Genomic DNA, 26,855 nt, shown 5'->3' with positions numbered 1-26,855 from the left:
TGCCAATGTTAGCAGATTCATATATTTGGAATTGTAAATTATGGGTTTATGTTGGGAACCAGTAGACGCACAGAGGACACTTTAAGAAATACTCGACAATATCTTATGGTTTCTTGGTTTTCCAGTGCTAGTGCATTGTCCATTTCTGGTACTTCAAATAGGATCACAATATTCTTATTGATAGAAATGTGCACTTTAATAATTCAAGGGCCTTTCGACAACAAACTATATCAACATATTATATGATTATTCCTTCCCTCACGTTCACAATTTAGACTTGATACAGTTCTTATGTCAGGTGATGGTTCTATGTTTGGAAGATGATCTCCCGGTATTTTGTGTTGGAACATCTTCACAGCCCGGAGCAACAGAATGTACTGAAGCCACAAACTACACTGGAAAGACAAGCCCATTCTTGTAACTAAATTCAGCTGCAAATCCCAACTGCGTTACATTAATGATACTGTTCATAGAGGCAGGTTTATAGAAATAGTAAACTCAGAAAATAGCCAAGAATAAAATAATCTAGAGCTATATCTCTTCCCCTTATTTTTTCCCCTTTTCTCATAATAAAACTGAGAAATCTATAAAAGTTATTTTCTGTGTCCCTTTATCTCAGCCACGTCAGCCTTGTTTCTGGCTGGATAACAACTGGCTGGAGCAGGAGCCTCCCTGCTGTTCTCAGTCTACAGTGGAACAAAATATTAAGCCCAAAGATGGAACTGTTCAGCAGGATTACTATAAGATTGTTGCTCAGGATCATGCAGAACACGTTGCTGACTGACAAATGAGAACTATTATATCTTGTTTACTCTTATCATTCATTCCTATAGGACAAATATGCAACTAAAGGGCTTGGTAAGACTCCACACACCTACAAGATGGTCTCTCCCTAAGGAGTGACAATATCCCCATAATCCATTCATTCATAGGTTTAGCAGTGCTTTAACCCCATTTGTACTCTATGACAGACACAAATTACTGCTCTGATAGATTTGTCATGGAAATCCCCGTCACATAGCTCCATAAATTGAAGAACTAGACATACTGTATATCTCTCTTGGAGTACTGCCATGCAAAAAACAAATTCTAATTATTATTATTTTTTTTTTTGGGGGGGACAGAAGTACTAAATCGTAGCTTAAACGTAGCATTTTCAAAATTGGGCATTGTGGTATTCCTAGTGAAAGCATAATAAAGTTAACATCATTTATACTAAAGCACAACACCAAATGTTGCATCACTGGTTTTTATAAAACCCCCCTAACCCGCACCCAAAGTAGTTCCATTAAAAACTTGGATAAAGTACATATCATCTTGAAGGCCAAAATGCTGTTTGGTTTGAGCCCCCAAAATATTTTCTTACAGATGTCTAGAAAAAAAGGAAACCTTTACCGGTGGTTGGCCAGATGTTTGTGTGGTGTGGTAAAGTTTACGTTACTTTCTTCGGCTGGGTTCACATTTACGCCAGAGTCTTTGTAGGAGACTGTCACTATCTGTCTGAAGTTGGTGAACCAAAAACACTTGCACAGAGGCCTATTTCCTTCTCTAGTTTCAGTATTATAATGACAGATACCCGATGGATCCCATTATAATCAATGGGATCCGTTGTACTCGGTTTGTTACTGTTTTAGCAGTCTACCTCTCCATGGTTCCCCTGACGGACCCAAACTATGGAGAGGCGATGCCAATGTGGATCTTGCATGAAGCATGACATTTTGTATGTTTTTCAGTTCAGTGTTTTTCTCTTACCTCGGTTACCGCCTGACAATAGTAAAGCAAACACCTTAATACAAAGCCAGCTACTAGGATAGTATTGTGATTAAATGGGATCATGTCAGATAGGGTGATGGGCAGTGTAAAAAGATAATGCCAAGATGTTTCCCCAGTGTATCTTTAACATTATGACCCACAAATTTGTCAAGTGAAATAGCGGAGTCATCTTTGCATATCATTTGAACCGAGCCTGTACTTTGAAGAAGATAAGCAGGCTATGTTACTCCAGAGAAATAATGATGCTAATTTATCTTTGCCAGTCCACCTAGGAAAGGAAAAAGCACGGCAAGGCATTCGGAAAGGAAATTGAGAAATAACTGAGCCATGCTGTGCAATTTCTTTCAGTTTATTTTTCTGCTATGGTTTTCAAAACTCTAAAATGGCTGTCAGCTGGGACTTTAGCCTGCTTTTTAGGCTTTACATTGATAGTTTAGTTAAGAATATAAATTATACCCTAGTGAATATTTTGCATGTTAGATGTACTGTTTGCTAGGCCTTTACTCTTCATGAAGCCAGTTATATTTATTAAAATATTATAGTCATCCATACTTCATCCAGTCTTTTACTTGACTATTTTGACTCTCCTCCTTCTGTAAGGAATCTGGATTGATATCTGTCAACCAGTCCAGTCAACCAGCGTAAAGCCTCATAAACCAGGCCGCATTTGAGGCTTCACCTCTGTGTGCCTGCAGTTTCATTGTAACAGGACTGTGCTGCAGCTCCCTCTGTAGTGAGGGGTACGGTTGTACAGGGATAGTAGCAAGGCCATAGCTGAACTCCAGTGTACGCTGCATTGTTGTGCATCCTCGCATCGTAAACCAGCAACACTGATGGCTCAGGCTCACCTGACTTTTTTTTTTCCTTCATGAAAATTCATGCCTTGGTTAGAGAGATTCATTTACTTCAGGATAAGCAAATGAGCAAGCTGAAGCACCAAGGGTGACTCTGCTGCTCCAAGCTGCTAACCCCCCACTCTGAACAGGAATGTTCTCCTTCCCTCCTCCTTTCTTTGAGTGATAGGGTCTGAGAGCTAAGCGAAAATCTTACCTGGCGCTGTCACTCAAAGGAGAGCAGATTGGAGTGAGAGTACCGCCCTCAGTGGGCCAGACTACTCATGCATATAAGTACATATCTACAATCGGGTTAGTCTGACCTATCTCTGCTGCTGCTGATGTAAAGCACTACTACACATCTTAGTAGCATACTGTCAGTGTATTTAGTTCTTATGAAAGGTTGTCCAAGTCTAGAGATAGAGCAGCACTCAGATCTAGTTTCTAGCTTGCTCCATAAAGCTGTACATTTGTTTGTCTGTCTTCAATCATTCTGCCAACTCAAAAATAACCTTTTGTAGCTATCTTCTGAATGGTCATGTGAAGCAGTCACAGGAATGAGAGCGTTTCCTGTTCCAGAGGCTGGGTCAGTGCATGATCTCATTTGTAGATCCTGTCTCAATGCATTTCACTGAATTTCGGCTAACCTTGTCTCCTGTAGTGTAGAATTAGGGGGTGAATTGCACACTTTGATGGCCACCTTGTGCTTTGGGGGACTTTTTCACTCAACCACTATTGTATGTTTGTATAGTAGCCCTTGAGGCTACCATAACCAAGTGGTGACCTGCTCTTATTGCTTCTGTATCATTTTACAGGGAACATTCCACATACTTTCTTTCTTGTTATGTCTAGCATACTGCCTTTGGACGTTTGCTGGAAATCTCTTGAAGATCATTCTATACATTTTTTGTTACAATGGTATTTCTTTCGACAAGCTATGGAATATTTCAGGATCCGTGGTCTACTTGCAGGTCACATCCTGTTTTCTTGTCCAGAATGCTGTCTGGAGTTCAGCACAGCATGGAGTGCAAGTTTGTTAAAGTCAAAGGTTTTTGAATGACAGGGGTATGGAAATAATTTAGTGGAACTGTACTGCTATGTGAGAGTGCTTTGGAAATAGCTATATTATACAATATAGTCCATTTCTTCAGGCTTCTGGAGTAAGTCAAGCCAGTTTTGGGTGGAGTTGCAAGAGGATTCTCAACTCCAGCTTCAAAAATCAATTATTTAAATTTCTTTTATGTGTATATTATATTATACAAATATATAAATTATATAATTGGATGTATAGTTTATATTCTTAGGAATTGGTTTTAGTGACTGAAGGTTTTCGGAGTGTAGCTGTGAAACAATAGAGGAGTTCAGTTCAGCAGTTTAGCCTACCGACTCCACAGCCCTGCCCTCCTTGTCTACAGTGGTAGGTATGTGTATGAAAGGATTTTAGGGAAAGTGATAGTCTGCCTGTAACCAGATTGACAATTGCTTCTTGTAAATTGGTAAAATCATGTATATGTGTCACAACTTGACCCATGGCGCTGGATCTTGGCCATATCTTGCCACTTGCTAGGTCAACCGTTCCAAGTCCAATCTTTGTGAGGTTCCTGGTGCTGGCCATGCACTTGGAGACACATGTATCTCTAGGAATCTGTGCAGACATTTCTCTATTAATTATGAATGGAGTGAATAGGGACATTCATGTGTAAAGGATTTGACTGGGGCATGGTATATCTGGAATGAGCACTGATTTGCAGGGGAAGATTTCTCTTTGTCAGCCGGATAAAAGCATTCCACAGCTTGCTCTGTCAGAGAGGAGTTTCACAGGGGCAGGGCATTGAGGTTGCAGCTGTTGCCATGCATAACATCCTTTAGGGGCCCTAGAGGGAGGAAGAAAAAGAAGGCAGTGTGCAAAATGCGTGGGTCTTTTAATCCCTCAAGGCCATTGGGCCTGACTGGTGCACATTGAAGGGAACAGTGTCAGCTGATTATTATTTTTTTTCCTCTTTGACTACTGTTCATGTTAGTAAGTTCTTCTTTGGAGCATCATTTCTTTGCTGCTTTGCTCAGTGTGTACAAATTTACAGGCTTCCATGTAGAACCATGTGGTGTACAGCACAGAATTTGTCTTAACAGTTGTTGCATTACAGATGCCACTTAACTTTTTCTTCTTTTTATTAATCTGTTTTTTTTTATAGTATACATACAGAATACAAGGGGAATGTTGAAGAATTAAGAGGATGAAAGGCTTGAGTCAATCGCTGGGGCTTAAACTAAGCAATGCAAATCCGGCTTTAAGTGACCTTATTGATGTTTGCTTAAAGCAGCTTCCTCCTAGTACAAATGACAGAGCTTTGTTGTAGTACCTTCCAGGTAGTATTGTCTCCCACTGCACAATGCCTATGCATCCCAAGTGCAGCTTCACTTTGCTTAAACAGCAAGAGCCTCCAGGAGTGCCTGCAGCTAAGATCCATTCCCTGAACATGGCCTGTTTGATCTGCTGTCAGCTGGCCAAAGTACAGGTGACAGGACGTAAAAATAGCCGCTCTTAGTGGGGGCATGTTGGTGGAAATACTGGGGAGCATGGCCCAGAGTAAGCTGCTATCATGTACTGTATGGCTACTTTGTAATATCTAGGTGTTTATATAATATTGGCATACTGCACAGCAAATATCTATATCTATCACCACTATGCAACTGCTTGTTGTAATAAATAGCACCATCTTCTGGTGAGAAGTGAATCTGACACAGACATACACTATTTTCCTGCACATGACTTCTCAAGCATTTCTTTGTGGCTGAACACAAACATACACTGAATACACTGATAATAAGTGTATGCCTTGCAAAGACTCAGAATGAAAGGAATTTTTTTTTCCTTTTTGCTTGGCATGAATGTTCCAGCATACATGCTCTTTCTGCCTGTTTTTCTACTTTGTTGCTTCACTTGTCGTCTTTGCTACTGATAGCTAAGTGCATAGAGTAGTACCAATTACTGAACACCAGCAGTACTCTTTTATTAAAGGACCACTCCGTGACATCCACCTATCATAGGGGATCCTATACTTGGCAGTGCTAGCAATTTCCTCAGATGAAAAACACCACACTGAGGAGTCTATAGGACAGGGGATTATTATATTTCCGAGCACAATCTTAGTTGCTAGGTTACTTTTCACATCCATCCTACCGCCTCCTAAACAATAAAGCAAAGCTCTATGAGCAATAATTACACATTTATCATGTGGAAATGGAGCGCTCTGCTTAAGCTTTGTGCCACTTTAGCATTGACCCTGTTAGTATTTTAACATCTAATCTCTGCGTATGCTTACATTGTCCGTCAGAAGATGAATGGTAGGCATAGTCTCCTACCCCCCTCAAAGCTGGCCAAGGCCTCAATTCTCCGTTTAGTATGTTCAAGTGACTGCAGTTATGGGGAGTTCCCTATAAATGGTTGGGTAGTTGCTTATAGCTTGCCAGAGCTGTCCTAATCCTACTTTCCTGGTGACTGACACTGCCCAGATTTGTGTAATAAATAAATCTTATTTACACAAAGATTAATAATGTCTATATAATCATGTTTAGATTGTTTTATTCTTTGGCAACCATGGTCCCTAAGTCTCTGGTGTTAACCAACTATTTTATTGTTACCACTCTGACGTCTGTTATGGTTAGTGGTAATAAGTGTCCATTTTGCTTTTTTAGGGGTCTTTTGGTTTGTAAAGGCCTTATGGACACTTCATGAAAAATGGACATGTGATGAACTGGTTGGGTCAAAAAGACCAATGATTAAGTTGTTAGTTTTTTTAATTTAAAAAAAAAAAAAAAGAATAACAATCGGATGTTGGTGGACAGGAAAACCTTTCATCCATTTTGTTGAACATCCATTTATTTCACTGCTTGTATACTTGAGTCCAAAAGGGGTTGTCCAGGAACTTCTCTCTTACCATTTTTTTTTTTTCCTGGACCCGGGAGTTCTGAACTGCTGCTAAACCAGAGTCTCAAGAGCAAAACCAGTACCTGGCCCCCTGGTTGCTCCACCTCTTCCCTCCTGTTTTCACAGGTTGTAAACTGTGCTATGGTAAAGTAAAGCCAGCCTCCATAGCACACAGGAGGGAAGAGGCTGAACAACGTAGCGGTGGGGGGAAGGAGCTGGTTCTGACCTGGGGTCAAAACCAGTCTGGAATTGCCAGGTCCAGCATGGGGAAGGGGGGGGGGGGGGTTAAAGCTCTGGACAAATTCAGTAAAATAGAAGTCCTTGGACAGCTTGTTTAAGCCATCTATTTGGCTGCTAAGGATTTTCAGCTTCATTTGAAGGAAAAAGTATTGGGAAGTTGCCCTTACAAAAAATGATGATACTGTATCTCTCAAGTGGCAGTCTTGTGTATATAGACCCTACTTCATTAACCACTGTTCAGATTGTGCTTAGGGCTCGTTCACACGGGGGCGGTAGGGACGGATTTTGACACAGAGAGTGACGCGGGAGCCGCGTCACTCTCCGGTCAAAACCCGCCTGCCACAACCATCGCGGCTTTCCCCTCCGTAGCCGGCTCAAATGAACGAGCCGACAACGGAGGGTGCTGCCGTTAGGCGGAAGCCGCGGCTCAGCGTGCGCAGCTTCCGCCTGAAGAAAGGTCACGTCGCTTCTTTTTTTCTGCTAGCAGAAAAAAAAAGCAATCTACATAGACCACTATTGAAGCGAAATCCGCTGTCAAAATCCGCCCCTTTGTTCACGTGTGAACTAGCCCTTTAAAGGTTAATAAACTGCTTCCTCGCAAATAGATATCGTATGTGTTACAAGTAGCAAGGCCATGGCAGGGTGACTTTTTGGTGTCTAAATATTATCATTTTGAGGCAAAGATTTTTATGTACATAATGTACATGTCATGTCTTGCTGGGACTTGACTGCAATTGATTAAAATAATGAAAAGGGCGTTGAGACTACTGCATAGAAAAACCACAAGTGAACAACTGGCCCAGGCACTGTATTAACTTAAATGATTTATAGCCACACTACAGCACTCTGCACTGCATTTAGGAGAATAATAGTGCACTCCAAGTAAGCCATCTGCTTACCATTTCACATTCCCTGAAGGGAAATAACAGCACTTTTTAGAAATTATATTCCATTTCTTATTCTTGTAGCTTCTGTGAGATAAATGTCATCTTATTGTGGCAACTTTTAAGCCATATAATTTGTTTACACGTTTGTTGGGAATACATTTTTTTTGTTCAGTCATTGTACTTATAATTAAAAATACATGTTCAGTATTGTTTCCACTTTCAGTAGGACTGGATTAGCTTGTTGTAAAGGACTATTACACTGGAACATATGCTTAGGATTTGCTTTTATACTTGAGGGAATTTTGTTTTTATTCACTTTCACTAAACATATTTATTAGGAATTGATGCAGGTTCTATTATCTGATCATTAAAACTTAAAGGGGTTATCCAACTTCCAAAGATTTTCTGCAAGTGCCTCCACAGCAGTGCTAAATATTCACAGTTCCCTTGCGCACCCTTTGCTTGACTTTATTATACATGCGTTGTTTTGTCTTACCACACTGTTGTTTATATGTAGTGAATCTGTAGAAAATTTTTTTTCCCATGATCCAACTTCCTACTCTTACATTGCATACCCCTCTGTTCCCAATTCTCCTCTGGATTAAAATCATAGGAGACTCACTGTCTATGTGCAAATTCCCTCCTTGGGGTCTGTCAGATTTCTTCTTTAGTCTGTGCGGCGCCACATATCTGACCAAGTAATCCGTCACATCTGAGGTCAGTATGAGTGGCTTCAAGCAGCAAGGATGTCACATGCTGCAGTAATGTTTTATTTTGTCAGCTGAACTGCTCACAGGGAGGGGTAGTGAGTTTGTAATTGAAATGTCACAGCTGTGTTCAATGGCCTGAAATTAAATCAAATAAGTGATGCTGAAGTTGAACAATATGATTATATTAGTAAGTGTTTTGAATTGATTCATCCTGTTATTTGGCCCTTGTGTGTTGTTTTTGGTTTTTGTTTTAAACCTGGATACCCTGAATTCAAACTGAATTGATCTAGCAGTATACCTTATTGGGGATCTTGTCACTTTAATTGAATTTTCTCTCCCAATCTGATACTTGTGTAGACAGACCAGTTATTGTACTAGATAATATGGTTTCCAGGGCAACCACACAGCACCCAAAAAAATATTCTGTCCCAGGTTTTACTCTGATTAAAGGGACTTGCGTACAACGCTCTTCAGGCTCATATGAGAGCCTTAGCAACAGTTCTCTATAGTTTCTGCTCCTAACAACCCAAACAACATGGAGGCGAACCACTAAAACTGCAGTTAGTAGATTTTAAACTGAGACAGACAGAGGAAGGTCCACCGTGCAGGACTTTTGTCCCCAATGATTTTCAGCAGAGACTCTGTTCCATATGTGAATGTAGCATAAGATCACAAAGCTGGTCAATTACCTGCTAGGACACTCCCTTTTCATATGCATAATATACAGTTCACTAGAAATCCAACCTATCTGATTCCCAATTATCTAAAAAATTAGGTAAAATCAATTCTGGACCCTTCATAACATTAAAGCTCTCAACCATCCAATCTGCAGGAAAGTACAGTGCCATTGTGGTTGTGTAAATTCATTGTAGGCGGCTTGGATCATGAATACTGTGAAGGAATCCCAAAGCTTTACTTTCACTCTGGCCCTTGGTAGTTAGGCTCTTGCTAGATTTGATAGAATTTATAATATTTGGACCTTGTGCATGTATTTTTGTGGTTAGGCCTTACCAAGATGTAGTGATAGGCTTCTTAATGTGATAACTTACTACACTGGGAAAACCCCTTTAAATTCTTATATTTTTGTGTGATACCATATTATACTTTCAGAAAATGAGTGCACCTGTCCGGAAATGTCATTGTAATAGTTTGACTTTTATCTTGCAGGCTGAAGGAGAAGACAGTTTAAAAAAAATGCAGTTGATGGAATTGGCCATCCTGAATGGCACATACAGAGACGCCAACTTAAAATCACGTAAGCATTTGTATGAAACATACATTGGGTGGACATATTGAAAAACTGTATAAATACAGGTCAATGCGTTATACCAGTTTTATGTCTCCACTTGTTAGCCATTGGGCCTCCACAGATTCTTTAAAAAGAAAAAAAAAAAAAAATTACTGTTATACCTGGTGCATGGCCTGAGGAGAGGGGATAGTATAACACATATATTTATTTTAATCTGTCTTGCTGCATGCCCAGTTCCTGCACCAGCTATAGCGTAGGGGAATCGAACAAACTTTGCCATATCCTTCAATAAACGATTGTGCATACATCTTTGAAGGGGTTTTCCCATGAATATAACCATATTCAATTTGTAGACATATAAAAGTTTAACCCCTTCCCATCATATGTCAATTTTTTTAATATGGCGGCTACCATAGCCTCCGGGTCTCTGGTGTATTATATAGTAGAGTGGCACCTACACCCATGATCAGTGCCTGCACTGATTACAGGTATTAAGCTGACTGAGGTGCATCAGCACCACCATTTTGTTGTAGATCGATGGTGTCCTGAATGAGATCCGAGGTGGCTATCAGTTGCTATTAGAGTTGAGTGAGTACTGTTCGGATCAGCCGATCCGAACAGCACGCACGCATTGAAATCAATGCACGCAGCCGCCACGTGGGGGGTTAAGCGGCCGCCTGCCGTCAAACCGGAAGCAGCAGGTGCTTCCATTCATTTCAATGCGTGCGTGCTGTTCCGAACAGTACTCACTCAACTCTAGTTGCTATGACAGTCGAGAGCCTATTGAATGCTCCAAGGCATGTCTGGCATTTACTTGTATAACATACACTGTTTTTGCGGTAAAAGTTTGAATAAAAAGCAATTAAAGCTATAGGCATTCCCCAAAATGGTGGAAAAGTACGTCCGACCCCACAAAAATAGGCTTGTGCATATGTGTGCACGGAGATATATATATATATATATATATATATATATATATATATATATATATATATATATATATAAAAAATTTTACAGGTGGCAAAGTTTGGGATTTTTTTAAGGGGCTAAAACGTAAATCCTGGAATCGTACCAACCCATAGAATATAAATGTGATATATTTTGGCTACACAGTGAATGCAGGAAAAACTAAGCTTGTGAAGTCTAACAACCACAGTTTTTCTTCAGTTCCACCCCATTCTGATTTTTTTTTTCTCCTACAAGCTTCCCTAGTACATCTTTAGAATAATGGTACCATTACCAAGTAGAATTATCAAAACTGGAAAAATGACGGTGGCGTGAAGAGGTTAAACATTTTTAGCTAGTTTAGTGGTGAGAGTCTGTTGTATTGATTATGGATCTGACCATGAATGCAGGAATTTTCTATTGCCACCACTTATCAGAAACCCAGCCAGGGAAGAGAACACTGCCACAATAAGGAAATCATGGCTGGGCTTCAAAGTATTCAAACAGAAAAAAAAAACACTAAGATAAATAGAAAAGAAGCTCTCTAAAAATTTTAATTCTTTATTTGTAAATTATGTTTAACTTTTGTATACAAATTTATATGTTTATGGGAAAATCCCTTTAAGTATTTGCTGCTTCTGTGACTGTCAGTATGCCATGCACTAGCAGATCAAGCAAGCAATGAAGTCTATAGAGACAGAGCTATGAGATTGGGCACAGCATTAAATGAGTCCACTTTCACTGAAGGCTCCATAGTGTAGATGTGTCGCAGCTTTGAGGAGCTCTCCTCTCCAGTCTGCATAGAATAAAATTGTACAGATTTGATCAGTGGCAGAAAGCGGTTAATAACTCAAACAGGAAAAAGCCATTTTTGTTTACTACTAGAGATGAGTGAGTACTGTTCGGATCAGCCGATCCAAACAGCACGCTCGCATAGAAATGAATGGACGTAGCCGGCACGCGGGGGGTTAAACGGCCGGCCGCCGTCAAAGCGGAAGTACCAGGTGCATCCATTCATTTCTATGCGAGCGTGCTGTTTGGATCGGATGATCCGAACAGTACTCGCTCATCTCTATTTATTACAAAGTTTATCAGTACAATGGATTTATAGAGATAGTATTTAGAAGAGTCTGTTATGATGCATCAGCTCAATCCCCTCAAATATGAGGACTGATATTCCTAACTTTTGTAAAGTGAAATAATGTCTTTAGATTAGAGAGCATTTTTGAAGTTTTATCCTTTTTATTTCACCCATGCTTTTTTAAAATCATGCTGTTCCTCCATCCTTTTTTTTTTTGCACATCTATGCATGTTTTATGTATATTTCTTATGTCTACAAACTCTAAATGAAGATCCATTTAGACTTTTACTTGATCTTTGTGCATGCCTGGCTCGCTGCTATATAGCTTCTACATATAATAATTGAAATTACTGGGTAATATGATCATAGTAGGTAAAGTGTATCTAGAAAATCCACAGCACATGACATTCATTCCTAATTTAAGGCAAAAATTTGGAAATGCATGTCACTTTCTTGCTTTATGGCATTTTGCATGTATAAATCACACAGATGTATTTTCATGCTGTATTCTTTATTTTAAGTGTCTTCACAGCTATACAGTGGAAGCACCATTTTAAAATAAGCTCCCCCCACACCTCCATTGACTAGCATGACTGCAGTGTTTCTATAGCTATTCTCTAGATTGGGGTAGGCATCCTTCAGCACTCCAGCTGTTGTGACACTACAACTCCCAGCATGCATACTGGCTCTGCTCTCCTTCAAACTTCCATGGAAGTAAATGGAGCAATTTTGGAGTCATAGTTTCCCAGTAGCTGGAGTGCTGAAGGTTGTTGACCCCCCACTCTAGATGGAAGCAGCCAAATGGAGTACAGTGGGGGTTCAGTGATGAAAATCATACTTTTCTGGTGTTAGTATAAAAAGTAGTTAAATCCCTTTTTATTCATTCCTGGTGTGCTAACATTGTAATGCTAGCCACACAGTTAACTATTGTATCTTTCACAACTTCATTTGTTCATACTTTTTTTTTCTTTGTGATTATTTAAAAAATCAATTATTCTGTTCTTATGCCTTTTGGATATTTTCTATTGCAGCATCATTGGCTATGCTAACATTTATTTTCATTGTGAAACTTGCCACAATGTCCTTTCTGATTAGAGTAATGTGTTCACTTCTAATGTGTCCTTTTCTTAGGGTGTTTGCTTTGATTTAAAGCATGTTGGCATTTAATCACACTAGTAATTGGGGTAGCTTGTGTGCATCTTGAGTGGTGTGCTTTGGCACTTTGTGTGATCAGCGCATGAACTAATGATTCTCCTTTTTTCCCCCTTTCCTTCCTTCCTGCTTCTTTCTACTTCTCCATCTTTCCTTTTGTCTATTCCTTATCCTATTTTCCATATTGCTGCCTCTTCACTTCTTTCTAATTTTTCTTTGCTTACTGTAGCAGCCCTTGCCTTTTCTCTTGCAGCGACAGCTCAGGCCCCACGGATTATAACTGGGCCTGCGCCTGTACTGCCCCCAGCTGCTCTGCGTACACCTACGCCAGCTGGCCCTACCTTAATGCCTTTGATCAGACAAATACAGACAGCCGCTGTCATGCCAAATGGAACCCCTCATCCGACTGCTACACTAGTCCCACAGGGACCAGAAGCTGGCTTGATCTACACACCGTATGAATACCCTTATACACTGGCCCCAGCAACATCAATCCTTGAGTATCCTATTGAAACAAGCGGGGTATTAGGTAAGCGTTTATCAAGTTTGCAAGTATTGATTAATGCTGACATTTTATTTTTTATTTTTTTCCAGTATGTTTTGGTTCCTAATAGGATCATTAAGGAAAGAAATTTAGTGTGCTAAATGTAATATGTAAATTGTACCCCTTGGGGTGAATAATTTTAGAGGATACCGGTGCATAAATTCTTGAACAAAGTCTGTACTTATTTGGTAACTATGCGGACAGTTTGTAAACATTCTCCCTTTAAAATCTAAATTTGAATACAAATTTTAATTGGTTTCTTGGTCATCTCCTACTGGTAAAACCTTAATTTGCCTAAAGGAGCTTGCCACATGTGTTCAGTGACTAGTTCAGGAGGTCCAGTCTGCTTTGCTGACATGTCTTTTACTAAATGCAGCACTTGCATCCCTTATTATGTATCCCTTGCTGAGCACCTATGTTAGACATCTGTGTTGTGCAATTCCTTTCAGGAATGAAAAAAAATTGACATCTAGGTATCACCATTCCCTATATTAATGGTATGTGTCCCTCATAGTCTGACAATGTTGGAGTTCATTTCACAGTGCCACTGTATAGGAACACATACACCTTAGACCAGGGGTGCCCAATACGTCGATCGCGATCTACCGGTCGATCGCAATGGACGTATGGGTCAATTGCGGGATGCAGCCAGGGATCTCCGGTGTCTGCTTGTTCACAGTGCAGGCTGAGAGTCGACTCTCAGCCTGCGCTGTGAACAAGCACTCCGGACACTTGCAGTCCGGGCAGCAGCAGCTCCGGGGGATGACGCGCTCCCCGCTCTTAGGGATGGAGGGGGCCGGGGTGCTGCTTGTTCACAGCGCAGACTGAGAGTCATCTTCGGACACTGGCAGGCGGGGCTGCCGCAGTCCCAGCCTGCCAGTGTCCAGAGATAACTCTCAGCCTGCGCTGTGAACAAGCAGACAGCGGGGATCCCTGGGCGGCCACAGAACGCCGCTGTCTCCTGCTCTCACGCTCCGCCCGGCCCCACTCACATGCCAGGCCCAGCCCACAGGCCCGCCCACAAGAAGTGGGTAGTAGATCTTTGGACTTGGTCATGTTATAAAGTAGCTGACATGCTGAAAAAGTGTGAGCACCCCTGCCTTAGACCCCTTGCAGATGATCATCTGCTGACTGTGATTCAATGAATTGGACGCACAGCAGCAAAACCAGACAAAAGTAGGACCTGTCTTAAGTTTGCGGACCGAACTGTTGTCCTGCGCACAGAACCGTATAATACATGGTCAAGTACGTGGGCCAAGAGAAATTAGTGGGTCAGTGTGCTATCCAGGAAAACCCCAGATATCAAACTGAACTTGCCCACAGTTGTCTCCAAGGGGCCTTAAATGGTAACTCCCAGCAGTCATATTGCTCATAAACTGCACAGCATAGAGTTCTAAGATCACATGCTCCACTTTTACCCATCATTTGCAAACCTCTTAGAATTTACGAGGACCTTTCACCACTTTTGGGCACATGCAGTGTTATATACTGCCAGAAAGCCGACAGTGCGCTGAATTCAGCGCACTGTCGGCTTTCCCGATCTGTGCCCGGTGTAAAGAGCTTACGGTGCCGGTACCGTAGTTCTCTATGGTCAGAAGGGCGTTTCTGACAGTCAGTCAGAGACGTCCTTCTGCCTCGCGGCGCCTATCGCGCTGTGCTGTGGAGCAGGGAGGAACGCCCCCTCCCTCTGCTTACACTGCTCGTCCATAGACGAGTATTATCAGGAGAGGGAGGGGGGAGTTCCTCCCCGCTCCACAGCACAGCGCGATAGGCGCCGCGAGGCAGAAGGACGTCTCTGACTGTCAGAAACGCCCTTCTGACCATAGAGCACTACGGTACCGGCACCGTAAGCTCTTTACACCGGGAACAGATCGGGAAAGCCGACAGTGCGCTGAATTCAGCGCACTGTCGGCTTTCTGGCAGTATATAACACTGCATGTGCCCAAAAGTGGTGAAAGGTCCTCTTTAAAGAGGACTTATTACCACCTCCAACAAGTCCAACTCTTTACATCAATTTGTAGGCTTTCGTCCACTGGTTTTGAGACAGTTGGAATTTCTTCTCTAGACCCCACCTCTCCCAAGCAATCAGTGCATTTAGTTTTAGTTCTTCATATGCTATTGAGACTCGACTGTCAGAAGCGCAGTGTCAGGCAGCAGCAGGCAAGGGGGCCAGTGGCACGATCTGCCTCTGATTGGCGCTATGAATTAAGTCTCCCTGCTTGACACTGCCCTTTTGACATTACAGAGCTGAAATAACTCTTCAGACGCCATAACTAACTACACTTGTTACTCAGGAATGGTGAGGGCAAGAGAGAAAATTCCAACTGCACGGGAATCAGTGGAGCAGAACCTATTAATACTTTGTTAAATGTTTGTAGAACTGTATTTTTAAATTAAATTTTAGCTCTTACCACTGGCACCATTCATGTCTTTGCATTAGTGGGGTCAGATGGCATTCAATCTGATCAGAATAATTTTGCCAAAGATAAAACTGGCAGTGCAGCTGTTTTTAGAGGTTATGTTCATTCCATAGACAGAGGGGAATATTTATCATGAGAGGAATTTTTAAAGTCCGTTTTGTGGAGAATATGTTGACTGGAACGTTGTAAAATTTAAATAATGTCAGTGTGGGATTTTAGTGTGTCAAATCTTCAAGGCTGCTTTCATATAAAAGAGTTTGGGCTACAAAACTGAGTCAATATGTATTCCAGCCGAACTTACTGGCCTGAATACTCTTCTACGAGGCAGATACAAGACAGTACAGTTATCTATGGTGTTAAGCGTTCCTGTCTGCCCTGCAAAATACTGGGCATTATGGGTTAGTATTTTGTGGGTAGACAGGCTAACTTTAATGCAAGAAGTCTCCTGACATAACGTTTCAGCTGGTAAATTTGGCAGATGCAGGAACAGAGCTTCACAACTGAAACTCTGATGCAGAAGTAGACATAGCCTTAGGCTGCTTTCACATGGCAGAGTCTCCGTATAAAATCACTGAACAAAAAAGTCCTGCACTTATGAGTTTTTCCCAGACATCCCAACAGACTCCTTTATAGACAGAGGAGTCCAGCAGGCTTTGTATACATGTGCTATTTTAGCAGTCTGTTATTCTATTGTTCTGATCCTTGGACAGACCAGAACAACAGAAACATTGCAAGTGTGAACCAAGATTGTCTATTTCTTCCGCCTTCAGATGTTCCTCCACTCGTTACACGACCCACCTACTGTATAAAAATACAAAATGACACGCAATCTTTGCAAAAATATGCCCAGAAAGTCACAGATCCCAGTTTTTTGTTTCTCTTGCTTAAATGGCACCAACAAACCCTGCAGAACTTTTACAGATAATATCGCTCACTGTCCCTAGTAAGGCTCACAAGCTAAATTCTGTTCACAAGCTAAGTTCTGGAGTACAAGGCTTGTTCATTGCCCTCCAATTATGTAGCATGTATTATAGTAAACCTGCTAAGCCGCACACCCCGGTATGCCTGATAGTCAGAAAAGTAAAACCAGCAAACATTTTTAAACTTCTGCACTATAATTTAATTGTGGCCTTTTTACAACAGAAAATCTGCTGAGCCTTAGAAAGAACCCACATTTACACTGATCTGTAATATAGTATTAGTAAGGTCCATACCTTCTCTTCCTGCAGTATGTATTGGTTGTCTCCAAACCACCTTAAGTCACCATCTTAAACCCCTCTGTTTCATGTAAATACAGATTGGCCAACTCCTTTTAAGATCGGACATAGGATAAAATTGATTAGAAAAAAACAAATCTTAAAAATGAGTCTGTCAGTAGCAAAATTACTATTGAATGATGCACATGGCCGTGTAGGGACGTTCACACTTACCAAAATGGTACTTTTGTGATGCCTAATTTCGGCTCCTGTGTTCAATGTGGAACTACATGGCCATGTGTGATTTTAATAGCAATTTTCCTGCTAGATAACTCCCTTTAATGTCTTTCAAGAGATTATTTTTGGATATTCTGCATGAAGTAACTATCCTTGGGCATCACACATTGTTTTCCATATTAGGGAGCCTTCACACGGAGTTATGCTGCGCTCATTCTGATTGTAAAAACACGTTCAGAATGAGCGCGTAAAAAGCAGCTACCATTGACTTGAATGGGAGCCAGCATACATGCGCTCCCCATTGAAATCAATAGAGGCTTTTTTTCCCTATTGCTTTCAATGTATTGCGCGCATATCACATTGAAAGCAATAGGAAAAAAAGCCTCCCATTGATTTCAATGGGCAGCACACGTATGCCGGCTCCCATTCAAGTCAATGGGAGCTGCTTTTTACACGCTCATTCTGAACGTGTTTTTAAGATCAGAATGAGCGCAGCGTAACTCCGTGTGAAGGCTCCCTAAAGGAATGTTTGCAATCCCAGATATTAATGGCATATCACTAATATCTGACTACTACCGATTACAATATCAGAGTGGCAGTCGTGCTCAAAACATCCTTCCCTTGTTTTATTCTAAACCTTGGTGGCTGCATTAAATGGCGTTTGTCACCAGAATCCAGCATATCAACCCACCCTGCAGATTTTACCCTTGTGAATTGGGGTTTTCATTGCAGAGATGTCACAGTTTTTAGCAATATGCAAGTAAACTCTTGACAAGGAAGTTACCATTGCTTCGGTAAGGTAAGCCACAAAATGCCCTCATTGTCCAAAAGAGTTCTTTTACATATTGCCAAAAAGTGATCACTGATTCAGGTGACCCTGACCTATTTTCAGGGGTGGATTCATTTGCTGGAATTTGATGACCGATCCCTTTAATAGACCATTCACAATAACGGGCATCTGTAACATGTAGTCAAACTATCGATGGAAATATAGCAATGCTAACTGCTTTTCAATTCCCTTCCTTTTGTCCTCAGGTATGGCTTTCCCTACGAAAGGCTAAGAATTCAAGAAACTCTTAAATGACCCTTCACTGATCATCAGATTGAAATTTAGCATTTGCCTAGTTTCAGCAGTCTTGAACAGAAAGATATATAAGGAAATAAAGTTTGCCTAGCAGTCAGTGACTTACTTGCACTTCTTTTTTATTTTGCACATAGATAAAATAAACCTTTTTATGTTGATCAATATTTGATTTAGTCGAAGTTTTAAGTAGCAGTGAGTGAGTGTAGTATAATGCTGACTGCTAAGTTACCTACTCTGTGCGCTTTACTAATCACTTAATTCATGTGGTTTCTACTTATCGACTTAAGATAATGAATACTCAAATCGGTTCACGATGTACAACTGGAATATTTTCTTAATACAACTGATGTCAGTATTAAAGTAACTGAAAAACTTTGTTAATCTGCTAAAAGTAAAGCACTTCAATGATTATGTGACTAGTAAAGCTTCATTATTCTTGGGTCTAACAGATTTCAAGATATACTGCTATTCAATGGCAAGTAAATGCATTATGATGCCCTTCAGTGTCACAGGTGCTTGCAGACACCAACCGAACTCACAGGGCTGAGCAGGTTAAGGCCAGACGTGTGAAATTAAATGCAATATTAATCTGCACATGTATCTTTTATATAGCAATGACTCCAAACTACTGTGCCTTAACGTGTTGCTTTTTTAATTATAAATCCTTTTTTTTTGTAGCTACACATCATGTAAACCCAGTTTTGATGAATCCCGTTGTTAATGTATTGCGTGTCCTTTTTGAATGAATGTTGTGTTTCTAACGTTGTTTTGGTAATTGCAATTTAACTAGGTGCGGTGGCAACTAAAGTTCGAAGGCATGATATGCGAGTCCATCCTTACCAAAGGATTGTGACCGCAGACAGAGGTTAGTTTAGCTGTGTAGTTTGTGTTTTTTGTTTTTTTTTTCCCTCTGGTTACTATCAATGCTAAGTTTACTTTACAACACCTCACTTAATATGCACCCCAACAGTTTAGAGCAGTTCCAGGAAACGAATCACCCATTGGTGATATCGTTCTCTTGTAATGTGCTCTGTAACTTTTTTTTTTTGTACGGTGAACAGATAGCCATGCACTGCTCTGTTGGTATGCAGAATTTAATTTGGTGTTGCAAAGCAGGACGGATGAATGCTTAAATATAAAAGTAGGAAATAAAGGACTTTGAATTCTTATCTTTGATTTACTTTTGCAGATGCCATTTTTATCTGTTTTGGGTTAAGATGAATCAGTATGGTTCTACAATATGTATCAATGACTCCAAAAGCCTGGGAGATGTACCATTTGTGATTTTATGACTTACGCCCATCTTTATTTACATTTACTACTTTCCTAAAAGGTCACGCCAGGTGACTTATGGTTTCTTGGGTGAAGTATAGTCAATTTATCAAGCAGAGTCATCCTTGGCCTGTCTTGATACCATGCACAGCTTCTGAGCAAATGTAGCTGTGCTCGGTTTGCTGTGAAGAGGCTGAAACAGTTGATCAGCAATGTGCCTGGGTGTTGGACCCGCACTGACCTTTAATTGATCCTCAATTAATAAGCCTAGAAAATCCATTACACAATCTAAAAGTAGGGATTTAAAATGTATGTGAAGACCACATGACAGAAGACATGGTATTTCCAAAAGTAAAAATATCATAAACAATTTGTTGTAATATGCAGAATTTAACTAAATATGTAGACCCAATATCTGGTCCTTGACAAAATGATTGGGCTATTTATAACACTACACCATAGCAGAAAGGGCAGGATACAGAAATCTGTGCATGCTATTAGTACAGTATGCCATTATGCTCCTTTTTTCACTGACCGTCATCCGAATTTCTTCCAAGTTTGCAACATGAATCAGAAAGTTATGTTAAGTTCCCCTTAGTTTCACCTATCGGTTGTTCTGGTTGTTACTTATATCAGAGCAACAGATCGGCAGACCACTAAAATGGCACACAGAGCCGAGCTGGATATACCCCATTTACTATAATGGGTTCTGCCAGGTGTCCTTTGCTTAAACTGAAAATGGTGGATGAAAAAGCCGTGCGTGCAGGACTTTTTCATCCGCAGATTTCAGGTGGACTTTTCGGCGCAAATGTGAACCTAAGCTTTGTCTTGGAGGTCCATCTGGTAAAGTACCAAATCATTGTAAATGTAAACTACCATTTAGTAAAATAGCTAAAATACTAGCATAACAACCATTATTGTAGCAATTCTCATCATGGCATCTGTAAAAAAAAGTAAAGTTGCTTCTAAAATGTGAGCCGCAAGCTTCCTAGTTCTTTGACAGGAAGTGAAATATTGCAGATGCTTCCATTTCTCTCCTGGCCTTTGTTAGAAGTCAGTCCTGGAAAGATCTTTCTTTTGTAATTAAGCATTCTGGACTTGAAGGGCAGTCATTTCAATGGTTATTCATGACTACATTTGTATCCTGTAATATTCAGTGTAATTGTTGTAACGGACAGACTGAAATACTTGTTATAATCTGTTAATAATGTTGCACAGTTATTAAACCTGTGTGTACTGTATCTGGCCATAGACTTGGCAGAGGATGTATTACAGCTATGCCAGTAAGTTGCACCCACTGATACGACAACATAACTCTGTAACCACATCTCTCGATTCTGTCCTTTAATGGAGTGCATTGGGATCAATGTACAACAGAATAAAGGAGTCCATATGGTTTCATTATGCCATTGTGGGACTAATGTGCCACAGTTACATTTAGATTTTTGCCTGCTTGATACAAGCGAGTTTTAAGAACTATAAAGAACATGGTTATGTTTTAATATTCCTAAGTAACAGTTAAAATCTTGGAAGGCAATCTGAATAACTCCAGAGAGATCTTTTGTCTTTCCGTTTATGAAGTTGACCAACTGATGCATGGTTTTTAAGGCTAAGCTATCCGTCAACCTACTGGATTTTATTTTTACAAAATGCCACAAATCTGACTTTGCACTGAAACTGATTATCTCCATTTCCTCTGCTTTAGTCATAATGGCAACAGTACAGTATAAGCAAATGGAACCTCATAATATATAGTAAAGCTGTTGAAAGAGTCTTAAACATACTACTGTTAAGTGGACCAAGTTTAGTGAAGGAGATTGTGAATTATTGAGGAAGGAAGAGCTCAAGAACACTGGGAATGTTAACTTTCCACTTGAGAACTTTTTATGTTTTACTGTATTTTTATTTTATTTTTTTTTCACAAAAAAAAAAAAAAAGAAAATAGTATTTACAGATGGCGTAAGAAATATAAAAATATAATGCAGGAATGTATATGAAATGTCAGATTTTATTGTATTTGCAGAGTATTAGCTTTGAAATTAGAGGGCTGTTTGTAGTTATAAAATGCTTTATTAGCATATTAGGTTATTTTGTTTTGGGTTTTTTTTATGTACTTCAAAATTTTTGAATTTAGATATAAAAAAAAGCCAGGACTTTTACAGTGTTTACATACAAATGCATTTTATATGTGTCCTATATTGTGTAAATTAGTATTTTCAACTGGAAATGCTGCCAGTAGCTATAGTGTTAGCCATTCCTGGTTCACATGATGACGCCTACTGTGCTAGACCAGAGTTTATTATTGCTTTGTATTATGAGGCCAAGATATTTTGTGTTTGTAAATAGAAATGAGCAATAAAATTTATTGAACAAAAGACTCTCTTGTTTGGCCCATAGTTTATATTAAAACATTGATTTGATTTTTTTTTTTCTTTTATTTTTTTCTTTTTAAATTTTGAACAAAAATTTTTTTTAGATCCATTGCTCTAATCCAAGTTAATAATCACATCATCATTAATATTAGATGCTTCAATGCTTGCACCATTGGGGAGTACTAATGCTTAATAGCAGTCAGATACTGATTGTGTGCACTGACTGTCTGAAAATTTCTTCCAAGCTGATTCATTATTGTCTTCAATTTCCGACTGCTACTAACCATTAGCCCTTAGTTGTGTTTTATTTCCATTTTTCTACTTGTTAACCAGTTTGATGGGCGTGGGCTCCTCCTTCACACATTCGAATCATGATACTTGGTGTCATGATTTTGTTGCATTCTGTAGATGGTGTCAATCAGTATGTCAGTATTAAACATGCTTGTTTTTTTATTAGTTGTGATTAGTTTTTCATGTTGTCATTAAGCAGTCACTAGCTGAAACTAATCTCTTCTCTATCTTTTCTTTCTTTTTTGTTTTTTTTTTTTTTTTTTTCGTTTTTTTTTTTTTATTATTTTTGTTTCTAACCACCCAGCCGCCACCGGCAACTAACCTATGACCTTCTGACCTCTGAATTCTTCACCCAATGATGACCTGACCATGCCTGCCTGCTGATCAGTTAACTGGTAAACGCCTCTGCTTGCCTGTCTTCAGTGCAGCGAGCTGAGGCACTTGTCCGTTCGTCTTACCATCTAACAAAAGACACAGAAAAATGGTTATCTTCCAACTCAACATTTTTTTTGCATTTGTTTTTCTTTCCCTGACTGGGTGAAAGTGATTTTAGTATCTGCACTGAATTGTAGTAAAGCAATAAGGTCCAATTCAACCCTTCGCACTGATCATATTCTAGTGTCCTAACCAAACGAACGGTATAAAGGCTTCACCTACAGTACTGGCAAGACAGCTGATCCTCAACTACCAATGACAGAGGCAGTTACTGTGAGAGACTCCTAGGGAACTCTATTTTGTTTGTTTTTTCTCTCGTATAGTGAAGTATAAAGCTGAATGTACTGTGTTGTGATGATGCATCATGCATGAACCTGATTGGTCAGGGATTTCACTGGTGAAGTGATTTTATATATTTAAAAGAACAAATATTAAAATTTAGAAATTGCTCTAGTCACTACAGTACCCTTACAGGGTCAACTTTGCAATTTGTTTTATTTGTGATCTCACCTGCCAAATTGGTTACATCGATATAGGGTGCCACGATATTCTGAGTTGTAAAGTTTTTACCTTTCTTTAAAAAAATAAAATGAAATTGCATTATATGCATACACATATTGTATGCAACCATAAAATTGTAGTCACAAAGCCTCATAATAAAATATTGGAACAAGGTACATGCATTATGTATCACATTACTGGGCAAACTGTTCAAATATGTTTTAGACCTCCCTGTATAGAAAAAAAAAACATTTAAGGATGTAAAAGCCATGCTTGCCTATTTGCTGTATAATTGTATTGAATTGTAGATACAAGTGTAGTGCATTGAAACATGAACAAAAAGTAGATACTTTTACTATACAAGGGTGCTGGTGCAGAAAAAAAAACTATATTTTTGGAAATGTAGCGTTTTATACTTTCAAGTGTTATAAAAAAAAAAAGGAAAATCCAAAAAAAAACAAAAAAACAAAAATAACCCTTTATTGCATTGAATGCTTTTGTTTTGGTGGTAGTCAAGGAATAAGACCAAAAAAAGAGCCTTTTTGTCTTTCTTTTCCCCTCGCCTTTTTTCTCTTTCTTTAGTTTCAATATTGGTGTAAGTCTAAAGAAAAGAAAGTGCCTTATTTTTCTCCATGGTCATTAAATCCCATGGTTTTGTATAAGTTTGTTCCTTTTATTTACATCAAGGTCAAGTGGCCAGCAGCATGTTGCCAAGCAAGTTTTGATAGGTCTCAAGCTTATTAGCAGTATGAGAAATTCTAAAATTCCGTTGAACTGTATAAATTAGCCGCCCAGTACAATATTGTATTAACAAAATCATGTATGGTTGCCACAAAAAGCTTTTCTTAAGAGTCAAAACCTTCTTGCCTGTACCTTCCATAAAGCCAAGTTCATTTTAGTATTGCCAAACTCCAATGTATATTGCGCAGTTTTGTAAAACTTTGCTGCATAGGTAACGTTTTGTTACACATGTGGCAGTGTTCTGGGATGTTTGTTCTCTGTATTGTTACTGCTGCCTGGTGTGCAGAGTATTATGTAGTTCCTATTAAAGGTCAGAGCTAAAGCCTTGCGCTCTTAGATTTCAAGCACCTTTGTGGTGACCTAGTCTGCCATCTCCCCTCACTGGAACAAGTTATCAGTTGATTTACTATGCAACAGACACTCATGCTTTCTTACTCAACATCCAACTTTTATTTCCCATGCCACCAGCTTTGTCTTCCTGGTCTATATCTACAATATAGCAGTTCATTTTGTTTCCTACCTTTCCAGGATATGGTTTTGAACAATTTTTAAACACTTTTGCATTTAGAGAGATCAAAAAAATATAAAAATCAGTATTTGATCCAGATTCATCTCAGTTGTGATAAACCTGGACCTTTTAGCAGTTTTGTTTTTAGATGAATTTTTAATTTTATTTTTTTTCGGAATGGTGGATGATACGCAAGTCTATTGAATAGACATATGTAAGACATAATTGCTATGAACAAACTTAGGAACAAATGGGTCAACTTTTAGATAAAAGCATGACTTTTGAAATCTCTGAATGCCTTTGATTTCAGTATTAAGATTTTTATGTTTTTATTCTTTATAATTAGGTAGTGTTTTCAGTCTTTTTTTTGTTTTCTCTTTCTTTTGACAGTATTATATATTTGATTTTTTAGAATGTTTAGATGGGAGTGTCGCTGATATGTAACCGTACAGATGAACCGTATTTGTCTATTCTTTATAACCTTAGTAGTTTCATGCTATGTATGTATCATAACCAACCTATTGCCTAAAATGTAAAATAATGTATTTACAGCCATTGTTACAAGTTTATAATGTATTTTTCTATCTTGTTTTATATGTATGTTATATAACATTCAAATGGATTTTTTCCTGATTGAGAAAAAGGATACAAAATGCAAAACCCACATTTTGATAACTAAAATTGCCAATTGTTTTGCAGTACTTTATTATATTGGGAGTGTTGTCTTTCTTGGCTTCTAGTTTGCGACTGGATGACATTAGACATATTGGGTTTTAGTTGGGTTTTTACATGGCTTGCATTTTAATTCTTTGGTTCTTTGCTGTTTCTATTAACCCCATAGCATTATTTTAATAAATGTTATAATACCAAGATACTAACTCTGGACTTTGTCTGTTTATTAACATTGTATGTTTTATTAAGGTAAGAACTAGAGAGATCAAGAATGAGTCTTGAGTTAAACACTAACACTGAAGAGCGTGACCACAGATAACTCTGCGTTACTTGTTTTAATATTGTTTGTCGGCTGACATTCTGCACATTAAGTTTAAATATAGCTTGGTCACATGGCCTTATGCCTTGCCAGTATGTGCCAATAGAGATGGGAACAAAACGTCTGTCACTGGGCATAGTGTCTTGCCACTTGCCTTTACAGCATCTGCATTACTAATGCCACATTCTCCTTCCTTGTTGTTCTCTAAATACTCAGCTCTCTGCAAGTAAACAGTAAAGATTTTATGTCTCCTTTGAAATAACACACTCACTGTAGCGCTTTTTAGCCCCTGAAATTAGTTTGGTTCAACTTTTTAATATTAAATGGTATCTTGACACTGAAATCATTCTGCTTGGCCCTAATACAGTTTATTGCACAGTACCAATCACTGCGGATATACCTTTCCGTATGTTTTCATGTTGCTTTATTATCAAAGGATTATTGTACTACTTAACCTTTACAAACTGGAATCTTTAGAAGGGTTTACATGTTTATCAGCATAAAATCTCCCCTGATTTAGAAAGTAATAAATGTTAAGAATAACATATATATATTTATATAAAAATTGTTAGCTTAACTTCTGACAATGGCATACACACATCAAAATTTATTTTGCATTCAATAATCCTTTGGGTTTAGTCAAGTGTATGCACTTATATTGGTTTCTAAGAGTATGTTAGGTTATCATAGTTTACCTGGCATCTCCTTTTCTTTTTTCAAAAAAATCTTGGAGTATAACTGGGAAATACTGCGTGATCTGCACATGTAATTATAATTTTTCTGTACAACCAATTGCTGCAAAATATAAAGTGACAATGTGTTTTTCCAAATGAAGGTTTGCTTAGGTCAGCTTTTCTTTTTTTTAAATTATTGGAGATAACTGGAAAATGTTGGAGAAGATATTGTAGTATTATTCAATATTAAATATTAAAAAAATATGTGAACTTTATTTCATCTTGATAGACTTCAAATTGTTAGATTCCTGTACTAGGATAACTGCGGAAGGTGGAGGTACACTTATTATCCATAGTCATATATTCAACAAGGTATTGCAGTGTAGATTTAAAAACAATCTACCTAATTTATTGAGAATGGTAGTTAAAGGGATTGTCTCCACAGAATAGGGGATACGTTTTATATGAGTAAGGTTTTGACTGCTGGTACCCTCACCAATTGCAAGAACATGAGGATGCCTTGTACCATTGTCGAAATGGAGCAGAGCCCCTCTACTCTGCTGATAGTCAGAGAACCCATGGTTTCATGGGGATGTTCATGGGGTGCATCTGATATTACGAAATACCAGACAACGCCCATGGAGTTTAGAGGACCTTTCATGTCCTCAGTCACATGCGGTTTTATATACCACTAGAAAGCCAGGACACACAACTGGAATGCCGACAGTGCACTGAATTCAACGCACTCTCGGCTTACTAGCAGTATATAAATCCACATATGCATGAAGACT

At 39.1% G+C, this 26,855-nt stretch overlaps 1 protein-coding gene across 9 annotated transcripts in view; it reads left to right on the top strand.

Annotated features, from left to right (window-relative positions):
- QKI (QKI, KH domain containing RNA binding) overlaps positions 1-25,277 on the top strand; it is a 127,720-nt gene extending 102,443 nt beyond the window's left edge. For 2 of the 9 annotated variants that reach the window (XM_075267838.1, XM_075267834.1), the window contains 4 exons: positions 9,539-9,626; positions 13,052-13,327; positions 19,070-19,144; positions 22,519-25,277. In XM_075267838.1, the coding sequence (XP_075123939.1) occupies positions 9,539-9,626; positions 13,052-13,327; positions 19,070-19,144; positions 22,519-22,535 (456 nt within the window). In that variant the 3' untranslated portion in view covers positions 22,536-25,277. The other 7 variants (XM_075267835.1, XM_075267832.1, XM_075267839.1 and 4 more) reach the window with 5 other exon arrangements.
- Positions 25,278-26,855: the final 1,578 nt, after the last annotated feature.

Source organism: Leptodactylus fuscus, chromosome 3, assembly GCF_031893055.1.
Source record: "Leptodactylus fuscus isolate aLepFus1 chromosome 3, aLepFus1.hap2, whole genome shotgun sequence".
Lineage (NCBI taxonomy): Eukaryota > Metazoa > Chordata > Amphibia > Anura > Leptodactylidae > Leptodactylus > Leptodactylus fuscus.
Note: the sequence above shows the minus strand (reverse complement) of the source record. Positions and strands in the feature narration are given on the sequence as shown.